The sequence below is a fragment of the Vulpes vulpes genome, chromosome 11, assembly GCF_048418805.1.
Source record: "Vulpes vulpes isolate BD-2025 chromosome 11, VulVul3, whole genome shotgun sequence".
NCBI lineage: Eukaryota > Metazoa > Chordata > Mammalia > Carnivora > Canidae > Vulpes > Vulpes vulpes.
Window position 1 is genome coordinate 12,728,870 of NC_132790.1, and position 19,855 is coordinate 12,748,724.

At 49.9% G+C, this 19,855-nt stretch overlaps 1 protein-coding gene across 2 annotated transcripts in view; it reads right to left on the minus strand.

The window, feature by feature from the left end:
• The window catches only part of SPON1 (spondin 1), a 252,810-nt gene that overhangs the window by 25,503 nt on the left and 207,452 nt on the right, over nucleotides 1–19,855 (minus strand). For both annotated transcript variants that reach the window (XR_011995091.1, XM_072725596.1), the window contains exon 7: nucleotides 956–1,020. Coding sequence is in view for 1 of the 2 variants with exons in the window: in XM_072725596.1 (XP_072581697.1) it covers nucleotides 956–1,020 (65 nt within the window). In the remaining variant the exon portion in view is untranslated. The remainder of the gene's footprint in view (nucleotides 1–955; nucleotides 1,021–19,855) is intronic.

Here is a 19,855-nt window from a genome sequence, read left to right on the forward strand (position 1 = left end):
ACCTGAACGTGTGCAAAGGGCAGCTCTGGAGTGGAAGGACTCTGGTTTTGGTCTGTAACCCCCTCACCCCCACCCCCGGCCAGGCATTCCAAAGGGTGGGGATTGGCACATAGTGGGGGGATGGACCATTAATTTCATTAATTTGCTGAATGTTAAACAGGTGGGCACCAGGGGCCCGGCACGGCAACAGCTTCCCTGCTCCCAGCTAGCTGGTCATGGGCGAGAGCTCCTCCTCCCTCCGCTCCTGCTGCCTCATCCTGTGCTTCCCTTCCTATCATTTTGAATTTGCCTTTTCTCCCATTGAGCAGACTCAACATTGCCCGTGTTGTCACTGTCTTCAATCCCATCATTAGTGGGTGTAGACTATTCCAGAGAAGGGACGGCCAAGCCATTCTTCCTAAACCATGTCCACGTGGCTGGTGAGAACTTTGCTCCAGATCTTGCATCCTTAAAGGATGAGTGAAACTAGAGCTCACTCAAGGAAGTGCGCAGGATTCAGGGCAGCCGGAGTGCCGTGTGGAGTCGGGAGAGGCAAGACATGAGCCCTAAGCAAAAGGGGGCAGGGGCTGGGGTAGGTTGGGCTCACGGTGGCCTCATAAAATGATCCTGGAGACTAAGGGAGGTCACGAGGGGATTCTCTGGAGAGGAGGACACAATCGGATTTGGATTCTTAAAAGATCACTCCAATGACGGTGTCATGGGGGATCAGATGGGAGAAAGCACCGAAGAGGGCAGAGTTGAAGCGGTGCAAGTGAGAGCACGCTGGTTGGCACTAACAGTGGGAGAATGGCCAGACTGACTTGTGAGATATCAAGAGGGCAGGGTCCACAGGGCTTAGTGATGGGTTCCATTTTGGATAAGAGAGTTCAAGGTAGGTCCATGTGCGCCATCTACAGAGAGGTGTCCAAGAAGCCGGTGGGTGGAAGGGCATGGCTGGGGTCTGTTTGCTACTTACACATTGAGAGGCTGCCAGGCTGGCCACTGAGCTTTGGCTTTGATGACGGTGAGGACCTCATCACTCTGCAAAAAAGAAGGGACCACAGATATTTAGTGAGGGGAGCCAGGCTCCCGGGAACAAGAGAGGTTTGACATGGTGACACCGTCCATCCCCACTCCCTTACCTGCTGCTGAGGCTTTACCTGCCCAGGTGTGGAGCCATCCCTCCCCAGGGTAGGGAAGCCCTAGGACCTCGCCAATCCCAGGGGAAGGGCTGCAGGGCCACCGTGACTGGTGTGTGCTGCACTCTGTTGGGCCCACTGAGCCACGCTTTGGTTTCTAGCTCGGTCCTCCGCTTCCCTACCATAGCCAGGGCTCTGACCCGGACTCTGCTTTGGATGGCCAGGCTTCTAGATTGTGCCCAGCCTGGAGGGCAGGTCATGCGTTACGTGTTCAGGCATTGGCTATGTGAGGAGCTGCAGGGTAGCCAACCCCTGCTCCAGAGGATTGTCATTCCCGATGCCTCACAGGCTGTTGAGACCCACGCACCTGGTCAGACTCCCCTGGACCAGGAGGTCAGAACAAAGTCTGTGGCCAACACCCCTTGTGCCACTCATATTATTCTGTTCTATTCTGCTTTGGGCAGTGTGTAGCATGGGCACTTAAAATAGTTATTTGAGGAAGAATGTGATAACATTTTGAAGGAAAGCACTAAGTTAGTCATCATCGGGGGGCAAAAATCAGAACTTAGTTGATTTTGCTTAACTTGGCAGTTTGGTTTTTATTTTCAATTACACATTGGGTCAGAGAAGGAGCATAATCTTTTCAAGGCCTAAGACTTCCACAGGCCCAAATTTGGCTTCCCTGGAGTGGATTCAGCTCGTCCTGGATCTCCCTTATACCTGGCTGGGCCCAGTGGTGCTCAGACACCACTATCCACAGTGCCCAGAAAAGCCTAGAATATCACTAGCGGAGGAAGGGAGAACTTTGGTGCCGAGGAACAGGCCCCTGAGTTCCAGGGGGGCAGAGACTTGCTTGGCTGGCTTACTTACAGCTCCACCCTCATCTTTACAGCCAGGGCTGGCCTAAGTGCCTAGAACATACTGAGGGGGAACTGGTGAACTTCTTAATTGGTGGGTACCATGCCCAGAAGACCTCACAGCCCTGAGGAAACTGGAAGGAGGTCATCGGTGTCCCCGGGCTCAGGCCCAAGGATTATAAAAAGCCTTCTGGAGCACCTCGCCTGCATCCCATTGTGTGGTGGGCCTTCAGGAAGACAGGAGCTCAGCTCAGCTGGATCCAGCTCAGCCTGGGCACCCACAGATGGTCTTGGGGACAAGCTGGCAGAGACAACGGCCTCTTGAGCTCAGGCTTCCCTGATTATTCCCTCTTCCGGTCAGAAGGAAGAATCTTTGGATACAAGGACAGCCCCACATTCACATGGCTGCAAGGAGCGCATTCCCAAGTCCCAACTGGGTGCTTTCCATGTCTCATGGGAGACTTGCTTAGTTGTTGGGAATGTATCCCTCACTCATTTCTCATAAGTATCTGGTGAGTGGCTGCGAGAGGTTGTCTAGCGTGAAGTCACACATGAGACCCAACGCATCTCCGAATGCCAGCGCTGGACCTCCCGTGACCTGGTTCCCTGCATCATCTCCGAGGTCGGTGTCCCTGGCTGAGCGCCGCCCCTGGCCCTGGAGGTTGAAAGCACATCCACCTCATGCCTCCATTGCATCTCCCGCCCCTCCCAGGTCGGGCTCCAAGATGCACCGCGCTCACCGTCTGCAAGTCCTGAGCCCTTCCACGGCCTGCACGCCTTCTTGCTCCCCGCAATGCACCCTCCACGTTGGCTGCAAGTCCGAGCACCCCCATCCCCTACCTTAGCCCACAACTTCCACGATACTTTCTTAACGCCCGAGTCTTCCTACATGGCCTTCGTGATCTAGCCCTGCTGTACTTCTTCCCCTTTGCTTTTACATATACAGAATATTGCATAAGCCGAACTGTACATGCTTACTGTAGACAAATTTAGCATCCCAGAAGCACACAATGTGAATGCTGAGCGCATTCCACCCTAGCATCTTCCCTGCCTTCCGCCTCCTTCTCCAGAATGTTACAGTTTAGTGTGTACTGTTCCAGACCTTTTACTATGCGTATGCAACTACGTGTGTGTGTGTGTGTGTGTGTGTGTGTAGTGTGTGTACATTAGACAGAGCTCAAAAACTGCATCATACCGAATATCTTATTCTGCACCATGATTTAAAATTTTTCCCTTACTATATCATCAGGAACTTTCCACGTCAGTGGACACTACATCATTGCAATCCTTTTGTTGAATTTTAGTGTTGGAGATCTTCAAATTATGGTAAACCAAGTCAAGACGTATGAAAGAGAAACCCGAGATACGAGATCCAAGTAACGAGATAGTGTCTGATGACAATCCCTTTGCCGTTGAAGAACAACTTACTAAGAAGTGAAATCAATGTGGGTGGAGTTAAGATGGCCACCAAGCTAGCTGGCCCTACAGATTTACCTTGCATGATAATTAAAACTTGGCTTTCAGGTCCCAGCTAATGACATATTGATTTCACTTTTGCAGTATATAACTCAACAAAAAATTGTTTGGGCCTTCCATTACTGTTTACTTACGGTGATGAAATTCCACCTGTAATTTTTATTTTTTTACTTTTAATTTTTTTTCCACCTGTAATTTTTAGAGCTACGGAGGCTCCAAGGATGGTGGATCCTCGTGTGCGGGCATTAGAACAGCTTCTTGCTGTAAAGTGTTTCATCTCATGGTTGCATGCCGTCTGCATCTACTTGTTTATGATCATTTGTGTTATTCAATCAAATAAGAATGTAGGAGCATGATGGAAAAATTACTTAAAAAGCTAATAATTTCTGAAGCATTGAAATTCTTTGGTAGAACCTAAATTCTGCAGGATTGGAGAATGTCTGGCTTGCTTGTTCATGGCCACCTCCAGTGCTATGGATACTCAGAAAATTGTTGGAAAAGCAAAGCCTTTGATGTATATGTCAGATTCCATAGCACGGATAGTCTGTAATTCACTTAACCAGCATTTTTGGTGGATATTTGTTTCCATACATGATGCTATGATGAACACTTGCATATACATTTGTTTACAAACCCAAGGCTTCCTGTGTTACAGATTGCCAGGAATGCTGAAAAGATGAAGCAAATTTGTAATTTTGGTAGGACCTACCAAACTGTGCTCCAAAAATCTGTGCCCATTTTCACCCCCCACAAGAATGTGCCCATGTTGCCACAACTTCGGGCACACTGAATACTATCAAACTTTTTAGTATTTACTGAACCAGCCGGCAGGAGAGTAGCGTGTTTGAGAGCACAGGCTCTAGAATCACACCTGAGTTCCAATCTGGACTGTACCATTAGCTAGCGCTGTGTCCTCTGGGAAGTCTCTTGACCTCTCCTAGTTTTCTCATCTGTGAAGTGGGATTTAAAAAGAATCTCTACGGGGGCACCTGGGTGGCATATGCATCCGACTCTTGGTTCTGGCTCAGGTTGTGATCTCGGGGTTGTGAGATCGAGCCCTGTGTTGGGCTCTGCGTTCAGTGGGGAGTCTGCTGAGATTCTTTCTCTCCCTCTGCTCCTGCCCCCCTCTCTAAAATAAATAAATCTTAAAAAAAAAAAAAAGTAAAAAAGAGTCTCTACCACGTGGGGTTGTTGGGGGATAAAATGACATAGTTCACATACTGTGCTAATACAGTGCCCGAATAAGCACATATTAGCTACTCGTCTTACTCTCATTTACATTCAGGCCAAGATGGTATTAGAATCAATTTGCACTGCTTGAGCACAGATTGTGAAGCACACAGTTGCATCTACAAACCCACAAAGCCTCGGGAGAACACTCCCTGACTTAACGCCAAGCGCTGAGGCTCAGGGAGCATATGATGGGAGGTTTATGGAGCTGGCTTGAGTCTTGGATGGGGCCGCTGGGGGGGCAGGGCATCTTCCATTCTGGAGAATGAAGGACTTAAAGTCAGAGTAAGCAATCCAAACTTTAGACCTAAATGAAAAGCTGTTTTAACAAGTCTCTAAGGCACAGAAAGGATCTTTCAAGAATCCTTAGAGCCCTTATACATCTCCCATAGGACTCTTTCAAACCAAGTATTTCAGGGTATTCACAGTTCATGCCTCTTCTCGATGACATTAGCACTTTTCCAAAATATGCCAATTAAAATAAAAAGCCCCAAAGAAGCCACAGGTCACTCATGTCCATCTTCATGGAGATGAGTTTTTCATTTTGCTTTTGGTAAATATACTGTGACGATGCAGCTGTACGCAGACTTCATAGCTACTGACACCAACTGGGAAGCACACAGCCCCCAAGAGGCCACAGGCTGGAGGAAGGAGGGCCGCGTGGGGTGAATACAGGCCTGGGATGGGTTGGAGGTGGAAATCACATCGGTATTAGGAGATGCCAAGGCTGAGCAGAGCAGAGAGTAAGAATGTGGGTCCGCGGGGATTGGGCGGGGACTGGTGTTAGAATCAACCTCATCCAACACTGACCCTCCCAGGCCCTCCAGAGCCACCACTCAACACAGGGGGGCTCTGGGCATCTCAGCCCTGCCCACGGTGAAGGGCCAGAGTGTGTCACTGCCTCCCGGCCTTGTTCCTCACCTCCTCTCTGGTCTCGGTGCCTGGGTCTACCCGAACCTTCACCTCCCAGGCCTGAACCACAACCTCTTTCCTCATCCTAAGGCCCCCTTTGTCTGCCGGCAGCACGGAGCATGTCTACCCTAGACCTACAATCTGGGGGTCAGCCTGGACAACCTGCCTCCTCCCTGCAGGAAGAGAAGTGGGGTGCAATCCACGGTCAGAGGGGGAAAGCGATCAAAGCAAGTAGAAACAACAATAATAACAACAATGCTCGTTTTTCAGCATGAGCATGGCTGCCCCTGGTCCACAGTTTTCTCCAAAGACCCTTGCCTTGAGGCACAGGGTCACCCAGACCCCTCCGTGAGGGCTGTGCCTGGCATCTCATGTAAAGACTCTGGCGAACGGTGCTTGGCTCCATTATTTGCTTCTCTCCTTTCCCAGAATTCCCACTTATCACCCATAAAAAATATCAACCGTGATGACTTCCATGTCTGAAGGGAACTTTTTCATCCCTTGGTGGGTGTCCTGGTGATGAGCAGTAGGAAATGAGCCATTTTATGAGGTGATAATGGAGCTATAAGCATCTTTAAAATCAATTGTGCCCAACGTCATAGTTTCCCATGGTTTCGACAGGCTCTGGGTTTATTGGGTCATAAATAAAAACAGATGGTTCATATTGATGGTGCGCTATGGCTTGCCCGTGGTCTCATGTGGTCTACGCTGCAGAACTCTGAGGTAGGCAGGCAAATGGTTCCCATTTTTCAGATAAAGTCACTGAGATGCCTCCCTCCTCGATGCTGCCCTGGTCAAGATCACCAGTGACCTCACCGCTGCCAAGGGGTATGGTGCCCAGCTCCTAGCTTCCGTGACTCCTCAGCAGCGTTCGACACAGTTGGTCATTCCCTCTGCCTTGAAGCACTTTCTACCTGGCTCTGGCACCTGCTGCCTCTCCATCTCTTCTCACCCCACTGACCACTAGCCTTGGGGATGCTTCTCCATCCAGCCAGGTTCAGGCCCTTGATCCTCTTCCACATTGCCGTCATTTCAGCTTGTCTCAGGCCTATATACCGCTATATATACAGTGATGGCGACTGAAGTTCAATCTTCTGCCTTCTATATCAACTGTTTAACCTCTTCATCTGGACACGAGTTGGTGTCTCAAACTCAACATGTCTGAAATCAAACTCTCTCCTAGCCTGGCCGCCCCCCTTCTCAGCCCACTCAGTAGCAGGGCTATCCTTCTACTTTCCACCATCCCATCAACTCCACTTCTAAAATGTATTTGTGAGCTCACCACTGTCCATCACCCCTAGCTTGAGAGCATGCTCTCTCTTCTCTCCCCCGCCCCCAAAAAAGCAAACCCCTGCTGGCTCCTCAACCCAGCATGCCCCCATCACTATCTGATTATGTTTTCCTCATCACATTGGGTCACTGTCCAATATACTGGGGATTTTGCTTGCTTATTGATTGATTGATTGAGAGAGAGAGAGAGAGAGAAAAAGAGTGTGAGCAGTGGGAGGGGGAGAGGGAGATGGAGAGAGAGAATCCTAAGCAAGCTCCATGTTCAGTGTGGAGTCCCATGCGGGGCTCAATCTCATGACCCAGAGATCATGACCTGAGCCAAAAGGAAGGGTCAGACAGTTGACCAACGGAGCCACCCTGGTGCCCCTGCTTATTTACTTTTACGGTCTGTCTCTCCCCGCTAGACAGGGCCCCCCCTATGGACAAGGGCTTTTGTCTGTTTTGCTCCGTGCGGAACTATCAGTATTTAGGACGTGCTTGGAGCCTGCCCAAGCAATATCTGTAGAATGACCAAGAGGCTGGAACAGGAAGGGCTGGTGTCCCCCGAGCCTCGGTCAGCCCGGGTCAAGCGAGCCTCAGAGATCTCAGCCCTGAGCTGGCGGGCGCTGGCAGGCGGTGTGGGGTGCCAGGCACCCAGCTCTGCTGGAACTGCCTGAGCTGGAGGGAGAGGGAAGGGCCAGGACGCAGGGGCCGCTCCAGGAACCCTGGCCTGCACTCGGGAGTTCTGGGTCGGCCTCGGGGGGACACCCAGGGACACGGGCCGGCGGCCGTAAGGGCCACAGGACGCCTCATCCCCGGGAAGGATCGCAGGCCCCCGTCTGATCAGCTATTTCAAAGCCAGAGAAGGTCTCTGAAGCCCATTAACAGACCTGCCAGAAGATGCTGTGGTTGCACAGAAGCATTTCAAATTCCATTTCTTTTTAGTTCTTTTCAAACATAGCCTGTAATTCCGATGGGAAAATTGCATCATGCCCGGAGATGACAATTTTCCCGCGAGACGGTTCTGTGCGAGCGGCGTGGCACTCCCGGAGCGGGAGACCAGAGCCCGGCAGAGCCCGGGCCGCGCCACCGCTCCTCGCCCGCGTGTGACCAGGCGGGTGGGCGCCCGGGGGACCCGAGAGCCCGGCCTCCCTTCCGTGCGCTTCCATCGGCCGCAGGCGTCGACTTAGCTTGTCCTTTGGTGACCGGAGTGTCAATCCTGGCTTTCACCTCATTTTCCGGACTTTTTCATTTTGTCCTTTGTGATGCTCCTGCGAGTCGGCCCCGGGAGGGAGGCAGCTCGGGGGCCAGGGGGGCGGCCTGTCTCTCCAGCCCACCCGGCCCTCTCGACCTGCTGCCCAGGCCCCCTTGCCCCCCTGCCCCCCCTGCCCCCCTGTCTCCAGCGATCCGGAAAACTAAGTAGCAAGGGGGCCGGGCCGGGCGAGCTCCCGACGACACGCGGGGCAGGACCTGCCAGGGAGGCCCGGTGTCGGGCTGGAGACCGAGACCCGAAGGGCAGCGCCCCGCCCGTCCTGGGGGAGCCCTGCAGAGCTCTTCAAGGCACAGCACTGGGCGCCCCTCGGGCCCTGCCTGTCTCCCCCACCCCCCTTCCTCTGAGGACAGCTCCTGGCTGGGTCTGGTCCCAGGAGCGGGCGGTAGAGCGGGGGTGGGGACGGTGTCTTCCCTGCGCCTGGCACTGGCTTGGGTTGCAGGCTTGTGCAGGGGACACCCAAGGGAGGGCCAGTGGGTGAGTTCATCAGGTGACTGATCAGTGACAAGTTAGAGGAAGCCTGTGGCCCGCGTGGCCCTCCCTGGGGTCTGAGGGCCCTTGTGAGTGCCGTGGGACCAGGATGCCACCGCAGGGTCTGCAAACAGGACAGTGTGACCTGACGCACGTGCTCAGAGGGCCCTGCTGCCTGCTGCCGCGGGAGGGTAACCGCTAGTGGGGCGGGGGGGCGTGCTCTGGAGCAGGAGAGAGCGATGGGATCCCGGGAGACAGTGGGTGCAGGGCATTATTTTAGAGGGAGATGCAAAAGGACCTGCTGACGGATGGGGGTGTAAAACAGAGGGGTCAAGGCTGACTCCAAGGGGGGGTGTCTTGGCGGTGGCTGGATAGATGAGGCTGGAGTTCAAGGGACACGTCCAAGCTGGAGATAGAAATTTGAAAGCCCTCAGCGTATAGGTAGTAAAGTCACAGGACAGAGAACCTGGGGACTGGGCGGACAGAGAAGGCGGGGACAGCAGAGAGCCTAACAGGACAACTAGAGAGGCAGGAGGCACTAGGATGTGCCCCAGGGCACATCTGCGAAGCCCTTGTGCTGCCCCCTCCATGCCCCTACTACATTCCTGGCCCCCTGCTGCCCCTGCCATCCCCGCTGTCCCCCGCTGTCCCCGCTGTCCCCTGCTGACCCCCGTCCCCCTGCCATCCCCACTGTCCCCCTGCTGTCCCCTCCCCTGCCCCCCTGCTGCCTCACTGCTGCTGTCCCCTACTTGCTCGCTGCTGCCACCGCTGCCCCGCCGGTCATTTGCTGAAAATGCAAAACCAAGGCAGGGTTGGGAAAGCTGGGCGGTGAGGCGGGTGGAGGCCCGGAGCGGGCAGGAGCAGCAGGGTCACGTGGTCACTCTTTAAAAGGTGAGTGACACTCAGGCACGTGTGATGTGGAAGGTATAACCTCCTCCAGAAAGAGAGGCTGCTGCTGCAGGGCGAGGGGGTGCACTTCCCGGAGTGGGGTCCTGATCCCGACGGGGTAGAGGCACGGCCCCGCCCGAGCCGCAGGAGGGAAGAGCAAGGGCTGGTGTGGTGGCAGCCTCCAGTGAGCCGAGGCTACGGGCGTTGGGGGCAGAGGATGGGGGGCAGCAGCTTGTGGGGACAGTGGCTGGGGGGGACAGTGGCTGGGGGGAGCAGCGGCTGGGGGGGACAGAGGATGGGGACAGCAGCTCACGGGTGACAGCGGCTGGGGGAAGTAGCGACTGGGGGGACAGAGGACGGGGGGGACAGTGGATGAGCAAGCAGTGTCTGGGGGGGACAGTGGCTGGGGAGAGCAGCGGCTGGGGGGCAGCGGATCCGGGGTGGGCCAGCAGCTCAGGGCGGGGGGCAATGGCTGGGGATGGCAGTGGATGGGGAGGCAGAGGCTCAGGGAGGGCAGATGATGGGGGAGCAGCAGGTCCGGGAGGGGGGCCAAGGCTGAGGGTGGCAGCAGATGGGGGGACCCGCACCTTGGTGGCTGCAGACAGAGCCCCAAACAAGCTGGAAGCCAAGCCTGCCTTCCCCAGCGGGAGGCCCACCTGCACGACCGCAGCTACCCCGTGCCACGCTCCCATGGGCGCTCTGGGACTGCAAAGGTGCGGGCTTGCAGAGGAGGTGGGGAGGTGAGGGCGCTGGGCGGGGGGCCCCCCCCCAAACCGCTCGGGTGTTCTGACATTCGTGCCGGTGCGCATGAGCAGGGACAGGTAGACACTCTGTCCAAGGAGAATGACCTCACCTATTAAAATAAGGTCTTTAAAAAAAAAAAAAACCAACATAACCATATTATAGGATGTTAGAAAAAGAGAAGGTATGTGTGAGAGATGCAAAAAAGAAATATCCATTATTCCACCATCCCTACCAGCAGCTACTATCAATTCATCGTTACATTTGTATGTTTTCGTCACATAGTTGAAATCTGAGCTGATTGCCACACACACACACACACACACACACACACACAATTTTCTTTACCCTTACCATTTCTTTGCACAATAGTAGCTAGATTATTATACAAATAGATGATTACACAAATTGTCTGTATCCTGCTTTCTAATTTACTATATTTCAGAGATGATCTTATTTGTGATATAGCTGCTTTAATGATGACTTCAAAGACCACAGAGCAGGGGCGTCTAGGTGGCATTGTCAGTTAAGGGACTGACTCTTGGTTTCTTTTTTTAAAAAATATTTAATTTATTTATTCATGAGAGACACACACACACAGAGAGGCAGAGACACAGGCAGAGGGAGAAGCAGGCTCCATGCAGGGAGCCCGACGTGGGACTCGATCCCAGGTCTCCAGGATCACGCCCTGGGCCGAAGGCAGGCGCTAAACTGCTGAGCCACCCAGAGATCCCCTGATTCTTGGTTTCAATTCAGGTTGAGATCTCAGGGCCATGAGATCAAGCCTGGCATTGGCCCCAAGCTCAGCGCAGAGTCTGCTTAAGACGCTCTTCCTCTCCCTCTCCCCACTGCCCACACGTGTTTCTCTCTCCCGAAAATAAACAAAACAAAATAAAATAAAATACTATAGAGCAAAGTAAAAGAAAAGACACAAAAGCATGTATGTGTGTGTTTTTACACTGCTCCATGGTCTTTGGGTTCATCATTAAAAGAGCTATGTCACTAATGAGATGATCTCTAAAATTTAGAGGGCTTCTAAAGTAGAGAGCAAGGTAGAAGCTTCGGGTACCATCCTGTCAGCTTGTTTTGTTGGGTCCTTAAATATCATAACATTTCACTTCGTCTCCCTTCATCCACTGATTTCCAGAAAAAGCTTTCAGATTATTAAGTAATGAAGCTGCAAATGACCTGGTCGGTGGAGAAATAGGTGTGCCTTAAGGTGCGTGCTCAGCCCCGTTAGCATCAAATAAGGTTCCAGAAAGGCTGCTTTCTTAAATAGTGCTATTTAAATGCAAAGGAACAGCTTCAATAAGCTGTAAAACCTTAACCCTTCTCATTCCTGAGAACCTCCCGGCCAGTCCCACCTCAACACAGAGGTTCAGGGACATTGGGGAGGTAACAGGCGAGGCTGTGCCTTGCGGCTGACACTAGAGGGGTGTCCCTACCTCGGGGATGTGAGAGCTGGCCTCTGCCAGGCTTCCCATGGTAAGGGCGGTTTCCCTGCCTGTGAAGACGAGCTCCTGGCCCCACGGACAGGAGTTAAAGAGCAGCGTGGTTCACGTCTTGGCTCAGCCACTTACATGCTGTGCACGTTTGGGGAAATCGCTTGTCCTCTCTGAGCAGATTCCACATGCATAAAACACGGATTTAGTGAGCTCCTTTTATGGGTCAGAGACTATGTTGGGCACAGGGCATAGGGCAGTGGACAGGTGACACAGCCCCAGCTCTTGTGGGCAGAGTAGATTAATAATAATACCCGAGGATTGAGGGAGATGGGGTAAGGGAAGGGCCAGGAGGATGGCCATGGACGATAGCCGTGATTACCTAGTTACACCCCCACGTCTCCACCTCCCTTCCTTCTGTGTAACTGTCCACTTGTAGCCACTTATCTCTGTCCCCTCAAGCAACTCTTCCTCTGAAAGGCCTAATTCTTTTTGAGTAGAAGCTTATATATTTAAGGTGTACGACACCATGCTTTGACATATATATACAGGCCGACCCTGGAGATGCCGTGGGTTCAGTCCCAGACCACTACAATAAAGCCTATTGGGGGGGTCAGATGAAGTTTTTGCTTTCCCAGTGCATATAAAAGTTATGTTTACACCACACTGAAGTGTGGTGAGGGTGCAATGGCATTATGTCCAAATAACCTAACAATGTGCATAATCAAAACATACTTTATTGCCAAAAAATGCTAACCATCCTCTGAGCTTCCCGAGAGTCACAATCACTGATCACCCTAACAGACATAATTGTAGTGAAAACGTTTGGAGAGAATGACCAAAAAGTTACCAAAAAGAGACTGACCCAAAAGTGACACAGAGACACAAGCTGAGCAATTGCCACCGGAAAAGTGATGCTGAAAGAGTTGCTCAATGCAGGGCTGCCCCAAAACTTCAATTTGTAAAAAAAAAAAAAAAAAAAAAAAAAATTCAGTTTCTGGGAAGCACAGTAAAGTGAAGTGCAATAAAACGAGGCATGCCTGCACACAGTAACATGGCTACTGCTCTCAAGCTCATTAACTTATTCATCTCTTCACATAGTTGCCTTTTTGTGTGTGTGGTAAAGGCACTAGAAATCTACTCTCTTAGCAAATTTCTGGTATAAAATACAGTATTTTATCTTATTTATTGTTATTTTTAAGGATTTATTTATTTATTTGAGAGTGAGGGAGAGGGAGCACCAGTGTGTGTGTGGAGGGGCAGAGAGAGAGAGGGGGATAATCTCAAGCAGACTCCCCTCGGAGCATGAGGTTGGATGTGGGGCTCCATCTCCCGACCCTGAGATCACGACCTGAGCCAAAATCCAGGGTCAGATGCTTACCTGACTGAGCTACCCAGGTGCCCCCCAATACAGTATTTTAAACATAGTCATGGTGCTGGACATTAGATCTCTAGACCTCGTCATCCTACATCACTGTAACTTTGGACCCTTTGTCCAACATCTTCCATTCCATCTCTGATGCCCCCAGATTGTCTTTTTCCATCACCTCAACCTTGTGGCATTATTATTATTTGCATGATTATTTGTTCACTTGCGTGTCTTTCCCACCAGAGGTATCCAGCAAAGCACCCATCTCATAGTAGGTGCTTAGTCAAATATACTGAATGTCCAGTAAATGAAAGCTTTTATTCTCCCCAATTTTTCTCTTTATTTGAAGATCACATCACCTAGCAGGGCCAGGCAATTTCAGCAGCCAAGATGTGTTCGTGTTTGTCCCACTGCTGCTCTGTACAACTTTATTGTGGACCGTGATGCTCTGCCTAGATCCCTCTTCAGTTGCTGGGAAAGCTGCAGAAATGCGGCCCTCAGTTGTCAGTTCTTTTGGGGGGAGTGCACTGGCTGGATAAAACCGCCTCGTGTGATCTTGGCAGAGGCCTTCTTTGGGTTTGCAACATAGCTCAGCCTCTCCCTCTGCTCATCCCTGCCTGCAGCAGCCCTCCCTACCCCCCGACCCCCTTGCCACCCCAGGTGTGGTTCCCAGGAGCTTTCCCTAATTTCATGCGTGCCAATCTGGACTCTGCCCACTGCCCAGAGAATCCAGCTGCTACAGTTAGTGCAAAAAAAAAAAAAAAAAAAGCAGAGTTGGCACATCAATGACATTCTCGCCGGGTTAAGATCAAATGATGCGTGAGCTGTCAGTGGTCGGAGAGGTTAGTTAGGCCAAGGGACAGGCACAGCCAACTCTGAAGGACCCTGTCAGGGCAGCCAGCATCAAATCTGGATTGTGAGCCGTCAATTTCAACAAAACAGCATCACCCACCATGTTCGAGCAATGTTCCTAATTAGCATTTTAAAAGGTTTGTAGTTTGTGTTCGTATTATTATCCTTATTTTGCTTTTATGGTCATATGAGAGCTATAAGCATAAAGAGTTAATATCCCGTTATCTTTGCATACATTTAAATAATATGATAATGAAAATAATTACAACTCAACCCTGGGGGTTTGTGAGCTTACACATGCCCTTTAAAAAAGGTCCATACATTACTTGGGTTTGGGAATGATCTAATTTTGCAAGAGCTTGGTACGAAGAGCTTGGGTTTTAGAGGCTCTGTGGCTTAACCATGCAACCTTAGACACGTTATTTAATTCTTTGAGCCTTGATTTTCTCGTTCTGTAGAGCGGTCTAATGATAATGACCTTCCAGGCTTGCTGCAAGATATAAATGAGCTACAAAGGAATGCAGAATGCTTGCACAGTTCCTGACACACAGTAAGTGCTCAGTAAATGGCAGCAGGCAGAAGAGGCTTAACCAGGAGAGAATGTACCTTTCTCCCGGCCTGGAGAAGCCCTGCTGTCTGCAACCATCCTTGAAAGATAGCAGGAGGATGGAGTTTTATTTTTATTTTTAATATTTTTATTTTTAAAAGATGTTATTTATTTATTCATGAGAGACACACACAGAGAGAGAGAGGCAGAGACACAGGCAGAGGGAGAAGCAGGCTCCCTGCAGGGGAACCCGATGTGGGACTTGATCCCAGGACCCCAGGATCACGACCTAAGCTAGAGGCAGATGCTCGACCACTGAGCCACCCCGGCGTCCATGGAGGATGGCGTTTTAGGTAAGTTACTTCTGACAGGGGGTCAGAGTTCAATTTGCTTCAGAGTACAAGCAAGCAAGCAAGCAAGCAAGCAAGCAACCAGACATGAAAGTCCCAAGGCACTCAAAAGTGAAAGGTTAAAAATAGAAAACTCAAAAGAGCGATGGCCTAAATTTAAATTCAGAGAATTTTACGCTCAAGGATCATTCAGTAAATATCCCCAAGGTAGGCTGACCAGTGCCCCCACCCCAGATGTCCATGTTCTAATCCCTGGAACCTGCGAATGTTACCTTATGACCAGAAGGACTTGGCAGATGTTATTTTAAGGATCCCGAGATAGGGAGACTGTCCTGGGTTACTCAGGAGGCTTGCAATATAAGTGTCCTTGTAAGAAGGAGGCGCAGGTTTGACTATAGAAGATGAAGGCAGCGTGAGGATGGAAGCAGAGGTTGGAGTGATGAGGCCACAAGCTACGGAATGCCGGCAGCCGCTGACATTCTGGAAGAGGCAAAAAGCCTTCTGGAGCCTCCTGAAGGAACCAGCCTGGCTCCCATCTTGATGTTAGCCCTGTAAGACCCATTTTGGAGTTCTGATCTCTACAAGTAAAGGAAATATATTTATCCTGTCTTAAAAATACTTAATCTGTGCTAATTTGTTGGAACAGTAATAGGAACTCATACTCTTCCTATAGACCGTACTTGCCCCCCCCTTTTTTAAAAAATATTTTATTTATTCATGAGACACAGAGACAGCAGCAGAGACACAGGGAGAGAGAGAAGCAGGCTTCCTGCAGGGAGCCTGATGCGGGACTCGATCCTGGGACTCCAGGATCATGACCTGAACTGAAAGGCAGACGCTCAGTGGGTCTAGTGAAGATGTGGTAATTAAGACCAGTTATTAGAAGGGAGGAAAGGAAGGAATAGCACCGAGTCCCAAGCGCTGATCTGAGTCCTGTCCCTCCAGCTGTGTGGCCTTAGGCCAATCGGTCAGCTTCTTGGAGCCTCCTTGTCTCCATCTCTACAATGACACTCAAGTTAAGCCATAGGCCCCTTGTGAGGATTACATGCTAGTACACTTTTTGTACCATAAAACTATGTGAACTCTTTTCATTATCATTATAATTACCTTTTTTTTTTTTTTTTTTTTAAGATTTTATTTATTTATTCTTGAGAGATAGAAGGAGAGACAGAGCCAGAGACACAGGCAGAGGGAGAAGCAGGCTCCATGCACCGGGAGCCCGACGTGGGATTCGATCCCGGGTCTGCAGAATCGCGCCCTGGGCCAAAGGCAGGCGCCAAACCGCTGCGCCACCCAGGGATCCCTATAATTACCTTTTTTAAAAAAATTTCAAGTTGAAGATTGTAATCAAGATGCTACCTCTGAGAAGACGCCTGATGGTACATAAAATGTCTGTCTGAGGCGACTCCATGGACATGTGACCCAGGCATGACTATTCCATGTTTTGGAGCATAAAGCTGAAAAGTTTCAATTCTTGGACCTGTGTGTAGTTCCCACTGAATTGCGTTAAATTTCACTCAAGGCCTCCCAGCAATTCCTTATTTTTCCAACCCAGGCAGAGAGCCTATCGTCACTTGGACTTCTCTTTGATGAGATGTTGGTTTTCTAAAAAAGAGAATATCAATAATCCAATCACCTCTAACTACTGGGTAATTTTCCTGGACTTGAAGCTTCCTGAAATAAAAATCATGGGGAGAATCTGTGCTTGAAGAGATCACAATAAAAATGACTGTGATTTTTCAAACTCAAGACTGTTCACATGTCTCTGGTCTGTCTTCGTTGGTACAATCTTTCAAAGCAAAAGGAAGAAAATAAACACCTTCAAAGTTTGAGGTTGGATCCTATCAACAATATTTTCCCCCAATTTGTAATTCAATTGAGCATTTCCCTACTCAGGTAGTAAGGAAAGAATTGCTGTTTTGATTGAAACTATGTGTAGTTTGAGTTTTTTTTTTTTTTTAGAAAACATTTTTATGATGGATGGATTTTTTTCTTATTACAAAAATATGCTCATTGTGGAACATTCAGAAAATTGAGATAGGCAAAAAGAATAATATGGAGTCAACTTGTAATCCCACCACCCACAGCTCGCCACTGTTACTGTTTCCATTTTATTTTATTTATTTTTTAAAACTGTTTCCATTTTAAACTGAAAAAGCATACTTCCATGCCTGAGTGTGACACACGTGGAATCACCAAAGCAGCTAATTCCAAGGATAATAGGAGCCTGGATTCTCTATTCCTCTACATGGTCAGGCCTCGCAGTGAGGGAGGGGAGTTGGCCCAGGAAGTCTGAGAAATCACAGGCAACACCTTCCGCCCTCACGTGAGTGCCTGGGCCTTCTAACTGCCTCCTGCCTCCAGGGCTCCTCTCCTGCTCCCACTCCAGTCCCTCGTGGGGACCTTTCTAGAGCATACATTGGACCGGCCCACTCCGCTTCTTGAACTCCTTCCTTTGGCTTTAGGGATAATGTCCGAATTTTTTAGCATGGAACCCAAAGCTCAAGCTTCGGGCCTGCCTGCCCCTCCAGCTTCGTATCTCCTTCCCCTCACTCCCCTCCTCCCATAATCCCTGTCACCACCACCTTCACCTTCATCACCAACCCGGCCACCAAGTATTGGCTGTGGTCTCCGTGTGAGGTTCCACCTCAGCTCATCTGCACGCCAGCAGTCCTCTAAGGTGGGGTTTATGGATGAAGCTTGAAGAAACCCAAAGATTCAGTCCCCTGCATGTGGCTAATAGACAAAGGGGCCAGAACCCGAGCTCGGTGTTCTCCGATGGCAAAGCATCAGCATTAGGATACCCACGTCCCTACTGAACTACCTGAAGTTTCTTGAACCAGAAATGCTTTTTACAAGCTACTATTCCTTTGCATAAGCCACGATCTCCCTAGGGTGCCTCTTCGCTCTTTCTCACCCACCTATTGCCTCCTTATCTTTCAGGATGCTGCTCAAGTCTTTGGTTTGGCGTAGCTGCCCCTCCTCTGTGCAGACAAGGTACCTCAAATTTTTTTTTAAAGATTTTATTTATTTATTCATGACAGACACAGAGAGAGGCAGAGACACAGGTAGAGGGAGAAGCAGGCTCCCTGTGGGGAGCCCGACGTGGGACTCGATCCCAGGACCCTAGCATGACGGCTTGAGTTGGAGGCGGACGCTCAACCACTGAGCCACCCAGGTGCCCCCAAGGTACCCCAATGTTGACCTTGGTCATGGGATCCACCTTACTGAACTGTAGTTACCCTTTTACAGGCATGTATCCCCGCCCCCCCAGGTGTGAGTGCCTCAGTGTGGGGGGTTGTGTCTCATTCACCTCTCTCTCCCTCTTTCCCACTGGCTGGCACAGGATTTGGGAGATAATAAAGACATGTTTGTTTAATAAATGAATGAATGTGCAGCAGCTCTTATAGACTTCAAATAGGTTTCAACTGATCAAAACTTGATTTGCTTATAACGTTCGTGCCAGAAGTAGCTCAGAGAAATAAGGAAAATGAAACCCAGAATTCTTCGCCACCACGTCCCTTGCCAGGCTGGAGCCAGATGAAAGAGCCCATCATTTGTAACTAACTGCTGATCCTCCGCGGGGTGGAAGGAGCTGGACTCCCTGACCTTTCCTTGCTGTGTTTAACTCTCGACACTTGGTCATTTTGTCATCAGGATAAGGTCCAGTGGCAGGTGAAGGGTAAGAGAATTTGCCACCCCCAAATATGCCTCTTTGGCACGAAGATTATTTTGAGAAACTGCAGACACAGAAGAAGCACTGAAAATAGAATAAAAGTTACCCTTTTGCAAGGGAAAATTACATTTAGAGAGGGGACCTGTGCCAGCAAGAGAGCTATTACTAGAGATCGTATTTTCATCTAAGAGACATATCTGCATTGCAGGGCAAATTTTGTTTATCATATATTTCCTCTTCTCACCTTCTTGTGCTTGCCTTCCTCCCCTTTGAAGCCCCAGGCCCTTATTCCTTTCCTTAGCTTCAAGATGGTCTATAAGCCTCAATGACCCGGCTGCCTTTTGACATAATATATATGTAATTAATTTTTTTTTTTTTTACTCTTGTGAATCTTCCTTTTATTACTGGGGTGGGTGGGAATGTCTTAGTCAAGAACCTAAATGGGTAGAGGAAAATCATTTTTCCTTCCTGACACAGGGCACCTGGCTTTGGAAATTCTTGAGAGGCAAGGAGCAGAGGCAGGAGGGAGAAAACTATGTCCAGTGAACTACATTTCAGGAGTAGTTCAGGCAGTCCCTGCCTCAGGGAGGCAGGGAGGTAGGGAATGCGGGTTGAGGTGCAAGGGTGGACACAGGATTGGGGGGCCTTCTGCTCAGTTTCATGTTCACAAAAGCCTCAGATTAAAATCTGGTATGATTCCAATGGTCACAGAGATACACCAAACAGGGCTGAATGAAGAAGTGCATCTTACTTACATCCTTTAACATGTCCTGCTCCTGGCCAACCCCACCTCTGGTGAAGTATAAATCTTGTAAATGATCTTGAGATGGGCACAATTTTATTGTCTTATATATATTTTTGTTATAGCATTACCTCAACATACTAGTCAATCCTTAGTATAGCATTTCCTTCCACTTTTTAATATGCTGCAAACTTAAAATAAATGGGGGTAGCTTGACTTCTGAGAAGCCCAGGTTGTGTTGTAGGATCTGAGTGAGACCCCTACTCCTTGGGCAGAAGCTGGTTTGCTTTTTGGAGACAAGTAAAGGGGTGGGTGGTACTGTGGTGTTGGGAGCTCACTTATCTGGCTCACCTGAGCTGACTGGAGCCACCTCTTCTCAACTCTGTTCAGTGACATCATGTTAGTAGCTTGCAATTGGCCATGGTGGGAGTATTTACGTGATAGAAATTGGCAAACACTACAAACCAAGGCCTTTCTTCCTTTCTTTCCTTTCTTTCTTTCTTTCTTTCTATCTGATGGTTACACACTTACTAGCCTGTCACTGGTGGTGGGAAAGGGGATGACAATCGTAAGCTGGAGGCTGATGGTATTTTTCTGGCTTCATGACGGCAAACATGAGGGAGGAAGGACTCACTACATTCACCT